The sequence below is a fragment of the Neolamprologus brichardi genome, chromosome 7 (genome assembly GCF_056152115.1).
Source record: "Neolamprologus brichardi isolate AB-2024 chromosome 7, ASM5615211v1, whole genome shotgun sequence".
NCBI classification, from domain to species: Eukaryota; Metazoa; Chordata; class Actinopteri; order Cichliformes; family Cichlidae; genus Neolamprologus; species Neolamprologus brichardi.
Genome location: NC_142110.1, coordinates 45,368,416 through 45,381,275, shown reverse-complemented (window position 1 = coordinate 45,381,275; position 12,860 = coordinate 45,368,416). Strand labels below are relative to the sequence as shown.

Sequence of the window (12,860 nt, the reverse complement as noted above, 5' to 3'; positions counted from 1 at the left end):
GTTTAAACACTCTCAAAGTTCAAACCTTTGTAGAAAAATAAGTCCAGTATTATAGAATGAAACCAAAGACACCCGCAGGCGCCTTTGACGGTGCAAAATGTTTCATCGACATTGTTGTGTTTGTTGGGGAGAAAACGATCAAAGATTTATGTAAATTTGACAAGCTGAACGCATTCTGTACTGTACAGGAGACGCGGCACGAGATTGATTGACAGTGGTCTACAGCCAATCAGGACGCAGAACACAATGCGCTGTAAAATAAGAAAAGAAAAGGAAAGAAAAAGCATGAAAAATTGCGCACCAAATATCCGCGAAACAGCAAGGCCGCGAAAGGTGAACCGCGCTATAGCGAGGGACCACTATAAACGCAGTAGCTGTAAAACAGCTGTAAGGTCACGAGTCCTCCAGTAGAGGGAGCTCCGGCCTTTGGAGTTATCACACTGACGCACATTAATGACCAGGAAGTCAAGCTGGTCCAGTGGCCTCCTAGACTTCTTCAGTCTGCGTGATGTTATCATTATGTTGATAACATATCTAAGAAAAACAGGTTAGAGAGTTAGAGAGTGGCTTAATTCTTATGTGAGACTGTATTGACTGAGTTAGTGTGCTGTAAATGTACTTCAGAACTGCGTAATAGCAGCATGTACTGTAAAGGTATTTTTTGATGTGTTCTCCTCCACATCAAAAAATACTACATAAACATAATCTGCACAATTCATTGGAGTTTCCTCTGCTAGACTAAACCATAATCTGACAATATTGCCACAACAAGGATGTTTTAATATAAAGGTACAACATGACTGAGGTATTAAAAATGTTGCAGTCATGGCTTTGCACACATATATTTCTTTACTGTTATCAAGTAATTCTATGAATATTTTGTATATATAATACAGTGTACATACATGAATCTGTTTGTTTTACATAGAGATTATTTCAAGTCCAAATATCATGAACACGTAGAGCTGCTGACATTGTAAGTAAGAACGTTCTACAGCTAAGTTATTGGCGGCATTTGGGTAATAACAGAATATACTTCATTGTATAACATTTTAATGAAGATGCAAAAGTATAAAGCTGCCTTTAATAATGTAAATAGCCACTGAGCAGGATTACAGGGTAAGCATGGCTGTTGCAACTCTGAGGCTTAAGGAGCACCATTAATCCCACAGCACTGGCATCTTCATCTTGACTTGGTTTTTGTTGACTCCTAAAAACACAAAGAGCTCAGTCAGTTGCTTGTGTGTTCAGTAATAAGTTGTCGTTGTCTGAATTAGAGACTCACCACCATCAGATGGCCGTTCTTTGCCCTGTAGACCATCGACTCCTGGCCACTCTTGAAGTCGACAAACCCCTCTCTGCCCGGCTGAATGTCAAACCGCACACTGCATTTAAAATATATATATATAATTATTTATGATTATTTATGATTTTTACCACTTTCACATTTCAAATTCAAATATTGCCACACACGATGCAGACTCTGTACCTGCCCTGCACCACATGGATGCAGTTCTGCTTGTTAGCAATAACATTCAGCTTAGTCAAGGCTTCAAACAGGAAGTCACACTGCAGAACCAGATCACCCTGAAAGGACAAATCAGTGCTCTGTTAAATGTTGTGACTTTTCCTCTGGAATCTAAATGGCAGACATGAACTGCTTTAATTTATGGTCTCTCCAACAGTGTCCTTAGACATATTTGACGTACGCTATATGGACCGGGCCACACCTTTTAATCTTTGAATTCAGGTGTTTTCAGTTCCTTTACCACAGTCAGCTTTTACAAACATTTGTGAAATAACAGGTTGTTATAAAGAGCTCACTGAATTCAAGTGTGACACTTGTGTGATAATAGGACCCAATCATTGTAACAAGTCAGGTAGTGAAATTTCTTTCTTCCTAGATATCCCAAAATCAGCTTTATTAAGTATTTAAACAAAAGTGGAAGCGTTTAGGAAATATGACTGTTTGTTTTTGTCACTGAAAAGTCAAAATTTCAGATTGTTGTTTTAAGATTTTGACTTACCAATTCAAATTTAGGCTGAGTGTTGGGCTGAGAATTACTAACTCAAACTACTGAGAAAATTTTTTTAAACTGACCCCAAAAAGCAGACAAAAACCATAAAAATTTGGGTTTCTTACATTAAAATTATGAGATAGTAATACAAAATTATGACTTACGGATAGGAAAAATGTTTTTTGAGTCAAAGAAAAAAAAATTCAGATGAAGAAACAAGCTTCCATAAGGATCAACAGTGACTCATCCATGACAGACTGTATTAATAATAATGGATTGGATTTGTATAGCGCTTTTCAAAGCACCCAAAGCGCTATATACTATTCCACTATTCATTCACTCTCACATTCATACACTGGTGGAGGCAAGCTACAGTTGTAGCCACAGCTGCCCTGGGGCAGACTGACAGAAGCGAGGCTGCCGTATCGCACCATCGGCCCCTCTGGCCCCCCTCTAAGTTACAGAGCAGGTTTGCTGAGGCTCGTGTTCCATAAAATCTGCCATTGTTCTCCTGACTCAGTAGCTGCAACGCTCCAAACCTCCTCTGGTATTAACATCAGCACAAAAACTGCACTGGGAGCTTCATGGTGAGGGTTTCCATGGCCCCTCAAGCTGTAATGTGTAGTTAGCTCAGTAATTTTGTACATATAGTTTATATTTTTCATCTTAAATTTAAAGACCTGAAAGTGATCATTATAAGAAAAACACTCCAAAATGTTTTTAAATGTCCTTGGTGTTTTAATAACGGTGCCAGCGGTTGTGAAGTCCAGACACTAAATGATTCACATAATTTTCATATTCATTAAGCTATTTAGCGAACTCTTGTGTCCTACTAATTGGAGGTATTATCACGCTGGAAGAGACCACTGCTTTAGTACAGAAATGTTTAACCAAAGGATAACAGTGACCACTTAGAACAACTTTGTACTGATTTGTGGTAATCCTTCCCTGGCCCTCCCTACAGCATGATCTTCCACATCCACTCACTTTAGGGTTTAACATTTGAGTTTTGTTTTTCATTTTATTGGTTGCCCATCTGTAGAGTATAAACTGTATAATGTTAAAACTTTTAAGATGGCTGTGGACAGCGGTGTGCAGGTACCTTTTGCTTGCTGTCATCACACGTGACATGAAGAATCAGGAAGTTGTCACTGAGGTTGCTGACTGACACACCTTGAAAAAACAAGGTTAACCTTAAAATACTGATAAAATAACTGTATGTTTATATACTGCAGATAACAATGTTTTCTTTGTTTTATTTCCTCACTTGTTACCTTTCAGTGAGCTGTAATCTATCCGCTGTTTGATCTTAGCCTCTTCCACCAGGTAGGCAGCTTCCTGGGTGAAGATGAGCTGCCGGAGTCGAGGTCTGAACCCGTTCCTGTCATACTTCACCACAGGTACGCTGTACTGTGGAGGTCCCGCTCAAAGATCAGAGAAGGTGAAAAAACAAACAAACAGACAACCACACACGTCAAAGACAGTGTGCTGACTAAATACTAATATTATAATTTACCTTGACTTTCTCATGTTGAATCATCTGAAGCACCTTGATGCTTATATCTTCTGCACCTTAACAAATATTAATACATTTTAACAATCAGTGAGAACAGCAATCGCTCAGTTCATCATATATTTAGCAGCAGGAGAGGTTTTCAGAAACAAGTCCATGCATTTGTCAAACTGTAGCAGATTAGTGTTATATATTCTGTCTTCCATTTAAAATCACATAAACTACTGTAGTCTTATCTATTTTATGCATGTAAGTCCACTTTATGTTAAGAAAATAGTACTGTAGTCTTACAGATCCTGGTGTCTGCGAATGGTCTGCACACACTGAAGGGATAGTTTTCTTTTTTCCCTTTGAACAAGGCGCTGGTCTGTGCTTTTAACAGCAGCTGCAAAGAAGATGTTAAACAGAGAGTATTTTAAGATCAACCTTGGAAATCTGTTGCACAAACTGCTTCCAGAAATAATACATCATGTAAGATGCGAAACAAAGTCATTGACATGTATCAGTTTGGAAAGAATTACAAAGCAATTTTTTTGGCTTTGGGACTTCACTGAACCACAGTGAGAGCCACTGCCCAGCATGTCAACCTCTGGGTGGCTCAGAAAAGTAACCAAGATAAAGGTTTTGGAGTGGTCTAGTCAAAGCCTGAACCTTAATCCAACCAGTTTTAGGTTTGGGAGCAGTGTCACATAGAGACAGGTGGATTAAGGAGAGATTTTTTGCCCTAATAAATGGAAAAAAATTGTATTTACTCAAGTTATGCTTGTCTAATACTAGGATTTCTTTGATGATCTGAAACATTTAAGTGTGACAAATATGTAGAAAATCAAGAAATCAAGAATGTAGGTATAAAAACACTGGTGATAGGCAGAGCAAGTTTAGGTTATGTTATACATTTATTGAACTTCCTGCTCACGTACAACGGATTGTACCTGTGCTTTCCTTTGGGGAGTGATTCCTCGAACGTACTTCCTCACCATGTGGCGAATGTAGATCTTCTTCAAGACCTGGGAAACCTGGAGGATGAACAGGAGTGTTGAACGGGCTCTGTTATGTGATTACAAAAAATGCAGCCTGACATTTAAATATCACTGACTTCCTGCAATATAGGAGGAGAATTGAGCCAAGAGTCTTTTTCCAGGACGGTTTTGGGAAGGTTTTCCTTGAGCCGCGTGAGGTAGCTGTGCCTCACATAGGCCAGGTACTCGCTGTTGTCAGTGCAGGCCGGTTGATGTCTATTCATGAAACCTTTAATGAACCTAGAACAAATCAATAGATCGGTAACCTCACTTAATAAAAGTTCCCAAATGGCTCTCTCACAGCCATTACACCCACCTGCAAGCATCAGCAGCCATTTAACTGTCAAACATGTTAACTTACTTCTTGATGACCTTGACAGCCCATGCTCTCCTCTGACGTTCCCTCCTAGCCATCATTCCTCTCCAGCAGGTCTCAATCTTTGTGGCTATTTTGATTAGACAAGACATTGTTTGTTTAACGTGTTTTAAGTGTAGTAGGAGCTGATAAATCAAGATGGTTCTGGACCATTAACTAATAGGTTATAAACAAATGTCATGGCCTACCAGCCTCTCTCTGTTTTAGATAGCCTCCTTTCACCTTGTAGCCTTTGTACTTTGCCTGAATCCTTGTTGCTGCAGTAAAGGTTAAAAGGTTGAAAAGGTTGTTGATGTTTACTATAGAAACAAAAATAAATTTCAGCACAATATCTCACCCAGCTTGTGTTTGCAGACTTGAAAAGCATCTTCTGTTGCAAACAGAGTTCTCGGGTGGCGGATAAAAATCTTTGTCCTTGCGATGAAGGCAAACAGAGAGATTTCCAAAAATGTCTTTTTCCAGGTTAGTCAGCAGTACCCATCTGAAATATGATACTCATCCGTTCTGCCTACCTTCCCATCTTGTACTCATCAGATTTATAGCCCAGGTGTTTGATCAGACACCTCACACCTTCTGTTGCAGTTCCTTTCCAGTTGGGCCAAGTGTCAGGACACAGAGGTTTATACCTGAGCACAGAAGGTTAGCAAAAGACAAAAGAATCCTGATTTTTGTTTTTGTTTTTCATTTTGCATGAAAAACATTAACGTAACTAACTGAAGGTTAGAGCAGTGTCAGCGTGCTACCTCTGGAGAAAGATTTCATATTTGCGACGATAAGCAAAGCCAGCACGCCTGACCCTCAGGTGTTCCATCAGTCCCAGGTATTTCACCTGATGCCTTACCAACACGTCATCAAAGTGTCCTGCAGGAGACACCACAACACTAAGAGGTCAGCAGCAGCATGTGCTGATTAAATCTAGACTGACTAGGATGTCTCTTTATAGAAATACCAGATTTTTGATACTCAAGGCCTCACCTGGCTGCTTGGCTTCATTGGGTTTAATGCAGCGGACGTACCAGGGTTCTTTCATCATTAGGATCTCAGTCAGACCCACCAGGCTATTCTTAAACTGAGTCACTACCTGAGGAGTCACAGGAAAGTGGCAGATTACGGCTAAATTCACTGACATTGGTGAGACACCGAGTTTCTATATCTTGTATTGCTCTTACAGTTTCAGGTCTCCTCTTGCTATCCGGTTCAGTAGAAGGAAAACAGTGTTTGATGATGCCGTTCTTGGACTGCCGCATAACCTAAGGAGAACAGGAAAACTGTGAGCATCTAAAAGGTTAGGCAGTTACACATATGTAGGCATCATTTCAGTTCCTGTTTGCATTATTTAATAGGGTTATTAGAAGTCACGTTTTTGTAATGAGGAATCAACATCCACCAAACTGTCATCTTTACTGGGTTAAATTACATAACAGTTAAATTACCTCTTTCCCATTTCGATACAAAAGATCATTGTTTTTGTCCAAGAATCCTGAAAGTTTGAAGAACAAAAAGAAGCTTCAAGAATGAAGCTATTTGCTCTGTAGTACGTCTGTAAGCATGTAGTCAGTTCGCCGGGTTTATGACATTATTGACACATTTTAGCATTCTTCTGTTGTTACACTGACTAATTCAGTGGCATTATAACAGAAAAAAATATCAATAGTATTTAACGTCTTACCAACAACACAGTATGTAACTTCCCCGGCATAGTGGAGGAGGCGGAAGTCTCCTCTTTTCAGAGTTTTCCTCGTCTTTTGGTCTGCAAGTTTGTGTCTGCAGGAAATGTAGTTAGTGTAGGTTTGTATTATACTTGTAGTTTGATTGTTTGTTGGCAACATTAATTCACCACGTCACCTGTAAAAACTCACGTGACAAAATGAGGGTGGCCACCAATCTTGTCCTCCATCTTTTCCAGGAAGGTGAGATCTGTGGCCTCTCCAGGCCGTAAACATTCCTCATCCTATGAGAGAACAGCGAGAATTATGGCATCTTTTAGTTCATCAGCACAGTATTTGATGTGATGCATTTTTTTACCAGTAAAGAAATGATTCCTCTGAATTTCTCCTCCACGAGATCACAGATGATCTTGTTGTTGAAATATGGCACAGGTTCCCACTGTGTAAAAGAGAGAAAAAAAAACAGAAGAACATTATTTTCTTCTTGTAAATCAGCTGTTCTTGAGCCCACATATGTGAAGCAAATTGACTGAATAATCTTATTACTTCGATTCCTTCCATCTCGTACTCCTCCTGCTCTGATTTCAGGGTCAGCTCGATAAAAAGCTGCTGCAGCTTCTCATTGCAGTAGTTGATGCAAAACTGTTCAAAGCTATAAAACAGAAATTAGTCATTGTCACTTTCTTTAATTTGACACCTTTTCTACTGAAGAATCAGTCTCTCTGTGAATGATCTCACCTGTTTACACTGAAAACCTCAAACCCATAGATGTCCAGAAGGCCAATCACGGTCTTCCTGGAAGAGTCCTTTATATAGAAGTGCACATATAATAGGACAGGGTTTTAACACTGAGATCAGACTTGCTGTAGACAAGCACTTCTAAAGCATTTCAAGCTCATGTGCTGACTTTACTTTGAGCCAATAAAATTACACTGTGCCCAAAAAGACTGCCAGATATTCAAATCAGATGTTTGCAGATTCAAAATCTGTCAGTAGACTACCTCCGGACTGCTTCCTAACCTTGTTAGCTCAAATCACTCCCTCTTTCTGTGAGAACAATAAGTTGGGTTGCTTTGTTGCTCACCATGTTAGCTAACGACTCATTGATCTTGTTGACTAGCCAGCTGAAAGTGCGGCCGTAGATGGCTTTGGCAAGGGCGTCCCTGGCATACACTGCATGGTCCACAGAGAAAGGACTAAATACCTTTAAGATCAGAATAATGTCAATTAAGGTAATTTAGCATTTCAAGCAAATTAAAATTATTTTATAAGTTAATGTATATGCTACCTCCTCTGATTTGGCTTCGATCTTTCTGTGGGTTAAGCCCTGTTGTAGCACCTGGTTAGGAATCCCCAGCAACTGCAACCAGAAAAGAAAACCAAATCATGTGGCATCAAATTTCTTCGCGGTATCATCAGAAAGTTGCATGAAGGGGGACAAATTGTCTATACTACCTGCTGTTTTCTTGGATTTTACCTTTGACACCCATTGCATCTCCTGGTTGTTGTTAAGCGTGGCGTATCCTCGAGCATCCGCCTCGAACTTTATATTTCCCATGTGGAGCACGCTGGCAATTATTCCAAAGAGGTTCTGTATGAAATCCAGAGATAAATGGTTTTAAATTAATCTCCAACACAAAGACTGCACAAAGATTTAATGTGCATCCTCACCTCAATGTCACTTTCGCTTAAGTCTATAACAGACAGGGCCTTCCGTACCGTCTTCCAGTCACTTTTATCATTGATAGAGCTGACTTTGGCACAATTCCCCTGAAAAAATAAATTAAAAAGTTCAGTAAAGATGTCGGGGGGGGGGGGGGGGGGGGGGGGGGTTATAAGCAGCATGAATGTAGTGCATTATTTCCCTGACCTGCACCAAGTAGCAGTAGTGCTTGCAGTTTCTCTCTAGACCAAGCCAGCGGAGCAGATCTTCTTCTCCTCCTTCCACCAGCTGGTAGAATATATGGAAGTTTCTTTCTCCGTGGTTCTGGTGGACCACGCGGGACTTCTCCAGAAGGTAACTGAGAATGTGACCCCCAACTGCACCACCCTGAAAGTGAAAAGGTAATCTTTAACATGTAGTAAATGCCTAAGGTGAAACCTGAAGTCATTGCAACATGATTTAGATTTGTCTACCTGGTGGTCAAACTGGATGTCCATATATTTTCCAAAGCGGCTTGAGTTGTCATTCTTCAAGGTTTTGGCATTTCCAAAAGCCTGAAATTTGAAAACAAAACAAGGAAGAAATTGTGTTTTAAAAAAACTGCACAGGATCTTGCATAGCAGAAGCTTTACCATGCACATCCAGGACACTGACCTCAAGCACTGGATTGGAAAGAAGCAGTCTGTCACGGACATTGTTGAGGACTTTGGTACTTGGACAGCTGACAGCATAGAACTGAAGGATTTTCTTTGAGGCCTCTGTTTTTCCGGCCCCGCTCTCCCCTGAGATGAGGATGAAGTGGTTGTTGAACTCAGACATCATTGTGCGAAAGGCATTGTCTGCCAGCGCATAACTGAAAGCAGAGCGAGAGGTCAGAGGCCAACAAAATCACATTTTTTTATTTTTAAGATGAGGCAATCCATCAAGTCAAAGAGTTCTTTGAAGCTGAGCTATAATGCTTTTGTGATTGTCAGCATATTCACAGTCATATTGCTAACATGGTATTTCTACCAGTTACATGTTAACAGTGCTCAAGTTTTCATTTTACCGTACTTGTATTTACTAATCACCACAAAATGCAATAACTGAGGCTGATTTAGTCATATTGTATCTCACATTAATGTATTACAATCATCCAGTTCAGTCTTCTGGGGACCATCAATGTCCAGTCGGTAATTGTCAAGATGGTTAAAGTCTATCAACCAAATGTCAACTTTGCAGGATTTACTGGTAGGTCAGGGATTTGCAAAGACAGTAGGATTCATTCATTTGCTAGGAATCATGAATCCATCTGTTCTTTCATTTGCTGAGATATTTTAATATGGAATAAAGGCATGCCAAATAAATCTGATCATTAAGAAACTGAATTTTCACACGAAGCTTTAGAACAGAATTAAACACGTTTACAGCCTGGAACAAAAAATGGTTTGGGTTTCTCTCTTGTGGCTAGGAAGAGGGAGGTCTGGACTCTGTTTATACTGCTAGGCCTAGACAAGTGGCAGAAAATGGATGGATGGATGGATGGATGGATGGATGGATGGATGGATGAACAGATGGATGGATGAACAGATGGATGGATGAACAGATGGATGGATGATGGTGGATGTCAGCACAAGTGACTATATCTTCTAGCTGTTGCCTTCAGCTAAATGGAGCCACTTTACTGAACCACTGCAGTGTTTGTGGTTTTGTGATAACTTTTTGAATATACAGTACCAGGGTGGATGAGTCTAAACTGTAACCTTAACTATGTGATAAATAGTATGGATTGCAGTTTGAAATGTCTGTGCTCCTTTCTTTCTGATGAATGAAACAATATCAGTTTACGACCCAGTCTACAGAAGCACCTTGCTAACCAAACTAGGTAGCGTTAGCTGATCCCTTAAACACCACCCTGTTCTCTAAAACATCATCAAGTCAAAGTTGTCAAAGGTCAAAATGCCAATCTGAAGTTTCAGAGTGCTAATACACAAACCACTAAGTACATCTTTTATGTACAGTCTACACAAATGACATGCCAGAAACAACTCTTACATGTGAGGCGGCAGCTCAAAGAAGTTGACTCCCATGTAGGTATCCATTTGCTTCTTGCTGTAGATGTCTAACTCTTTATATGGGTTGACTGAGACGAGAAGAGTCCCAATGTAAGTCTGTGGAGAAAGACAAGGAAAATAACTTATGGTCTGCAACTCTTGCTTTTGATGATAGTGATTGTTTTCCTTGAACATTACGTGACATTATGAGAAGGTTCCCGGCAATGTGCTGTCCATGTAGCTTAACAATGATAAGTAATTTTAGCAAAAGAAATAAGTTCAGTTAATCACTTGTCATGACCCAGTGGGTAGCACTGACCTTTAGAGTGCTCACTCTGCAAATGAAAAGAACCAGAGCTGCTGATTCAGCAACACGCAGAGCCCGATTCAGCAGAAGACAACGCAGCATTAGGACGTTGTGGGGTTGAAGGTTGAGGGCATAATGTTTAATTAGAGTAAGAGAAAGTGAAAGGCTACACAGGAAAGACTCACGTAAATTAGATTCTCGTGGAACCTTTTCCTCAGGTTGTCCAGGAAGGCAGTCTCACTCGTGTAGGTGTCTAGGAGAACAAAATCCTGGATGCCAACGCGATCCCGGGCTGTCAGGGAGGCCTCCATGTTTCTCAGGATACGGTTACACCGTTCCTCCAGGCTCTAGGCCAAAGAAGGAAACCGTCAGTGAAATTAGATACAAAAGGGGTATCATGCTCCTTTTAGTTTAGTTTAATGTGAGCAAAAGCACCAATGCCAGTATTATCAAACCATTAATTTACAAAACAAATGAAAAACCATCTGCAATGTTTATCAGTCAGTTTACTGGCGCTTAGTTTCATGGCTTCTACTTGGTGGAAAGATAATGAGACAGGTGGTTAATGTCTTTATCAGTAATAAGGCTGTAAAACCGATGAAGATTCAGACGTCTGGCTGTTTAAATTGACAGCGACCACAACCACTCTAATGACTGATCCATCTTTAATTTACAACAGAATGTTTCCTCATGCAAAATCGTGCAAAATCTCCCCCCTCAGGCACTGCACCTCTCACGCTTTGCAAATCCATCCAGCTGACCTGACTGGACAGTTCTGGCTTGTTGGCCAGTCCTGGTCCACAGGCTGTATATTTGACACAGCTGAAGTCAAACAACATTACAAAAGCTACTCTACAGATAATGTGTTATTATTATCCCTGCTGTTCGGATGGGATGGATGGAACATGTGCCCCACCTTTTTCCTTTGTGTCTTCAAAAATTATCCTGTTTTTGTTGAGGTTTTCATCAGTGAGGAACACATGCACACACACATACTTACAATCTTGTCAGCCTAGGATATATGGTAAATGTCCCAATGGGCAACTAATTTCCTGAATGTTTGTCCCTATATCTGTGACTTCCAGTCAGAGCCATTTCTGGCCTTGGCTACATCCTCTGTGCTCATGATAAATCTAAATCCAGCCACCACTATCTAATCTGCTGCTGTTTCTTTTTAAGAGCCATTAATCTTGTTCATGACGGGGATATATTGAGCACCAAAAAAATCCATGTATCCTAAATAGTAAGCTGATAGTAATGCTAAATACCTCTTTAAAAACACAAGACAAAATAAAAGAAAAAAGATATTAAGCAAAAGTTGACACAAATATAAATCTGATCAACTTACCCACGAGTAGTAACATGTATTTTAGTATGCATAAATACAGGATATGTTCCGCTGCTTAATACACAACTAATTTTATGCCAGGTAAAACGATCAGCAATGCACTTTAATTATGGTGCTGCGATGTTATGAAAGAGCCGTCCAGCACTGCGCTTCAGTAGTTCAGCTCTCATCACTGCCAAGTTGACCTGTCACTAAGTCAAAGTAACTGACACTGACAGGTCAGTCTCCAGTGAAACAAGCTGCTGATCTACTGACCCAGCAGAAATTCATATCAAAATAAAATGAAAGCGACGTGTAATTATGAGATCATTAAAACAGGGGAAAAATTGTTCGCATAAAGCTGCTTACCACTAAGATCCTCAGTGTGCGTGCCTCCAGGTACGTTTTCTGAACTGAGCTGAACATCTGGGTTTTATTGAAGGGAACACAGGAAACTCTGATAGATTACAGTCTCTGCTTCCTTCAATAGGAAACCATCAATAATGTAGTGAGTGCGCAACAAAGGAAGCTTCGCTCTAAATATGTATCTGTGTGCGGGGGCGCATGGGTAGATAGATGCAACATGGGTGACAAATTAAAGGAAAGACTGAAACCCTTGAACCCGACAGTGTCAGGACCCAGTGTTTCTGTTATAGGGTATTTTGGTGATATACTTCAGGTACACTTGTTCCCTTGGAGGGAAGTGTTACATCTTATTTTTGTTTTGTTTTTTTAATTTGTAGTCTCCTTCAGGATGAAAATGCCACATCCCTCCAGTAATCCATTGGGTAGACGCATCAAAATCAACCGAATTCAACAACTATGTGAGACCTTAAACTAACGTGTTACATACAACATTCCTGTAAAATCTTCCTTTAATTAGTCACTTGTCCCTCAGTTTTCTTGTACTACAAACTTGATTATTATGTCCATCCTT

At 40.1% G+C, this 12,860-nt stretch overlaps 1 protein-coding gene across 1 annotated transcript; it reads right to left on the bottom strand.

Moving 5' to 3' along the window:
• Positions 1-934: 934 nt before the first annotated feature.
• Positions 935-12,349, bottom strand: myo1hb (myosin IHb). The gene is made up of 32 exons (XM_087844475.1): positions 12,293-12,349; positions 10,782-10,943; positions 10,291-10,406; positions 8,911-9,109; positions 8,730-8,810; positions 8,464-8,643; positions 8,265-8,363; positions 8,071-8,184; positions 7,882-7,953; positions 7,678-7,797; positions 7,332-7,399; positions 7,140-7,245; positions 6,952-7,032; positions 6,786-6,877; positions 6,596-6,690; positions 6,360-6,406; positions 6,096-6,176; positions 5,902-6,007; positions 5,670-5,787; positions 5,439-5,552; positions 5,264-5,340; positions 5,115-5,183; positions 4,912-4,996; positions 4,628-4,790; positions 4,464-4,547; positions 3,823-3,916; positions 3,535-3,590; positions 3,293-3,428; positions 3,121-3,191; positions 1,490-1,587; positions 1,286-1,385; positions 935-1,210 (listed from the first exon to the last, which is right to left on the bottom strand). The coding sequence occupies exons 1-32, from the start codon at positions 12,347-12,349 to the stop codon at positions 1,184-1,186; spliced, it is 3,168 nt and encodes a 1,055-aa protein (XP_087700601.1). The 3' UTR covers positions 935-1,183.
• Between the last annotated feature and the right edge of the window lie 511 nt (positions 12,350-12,860).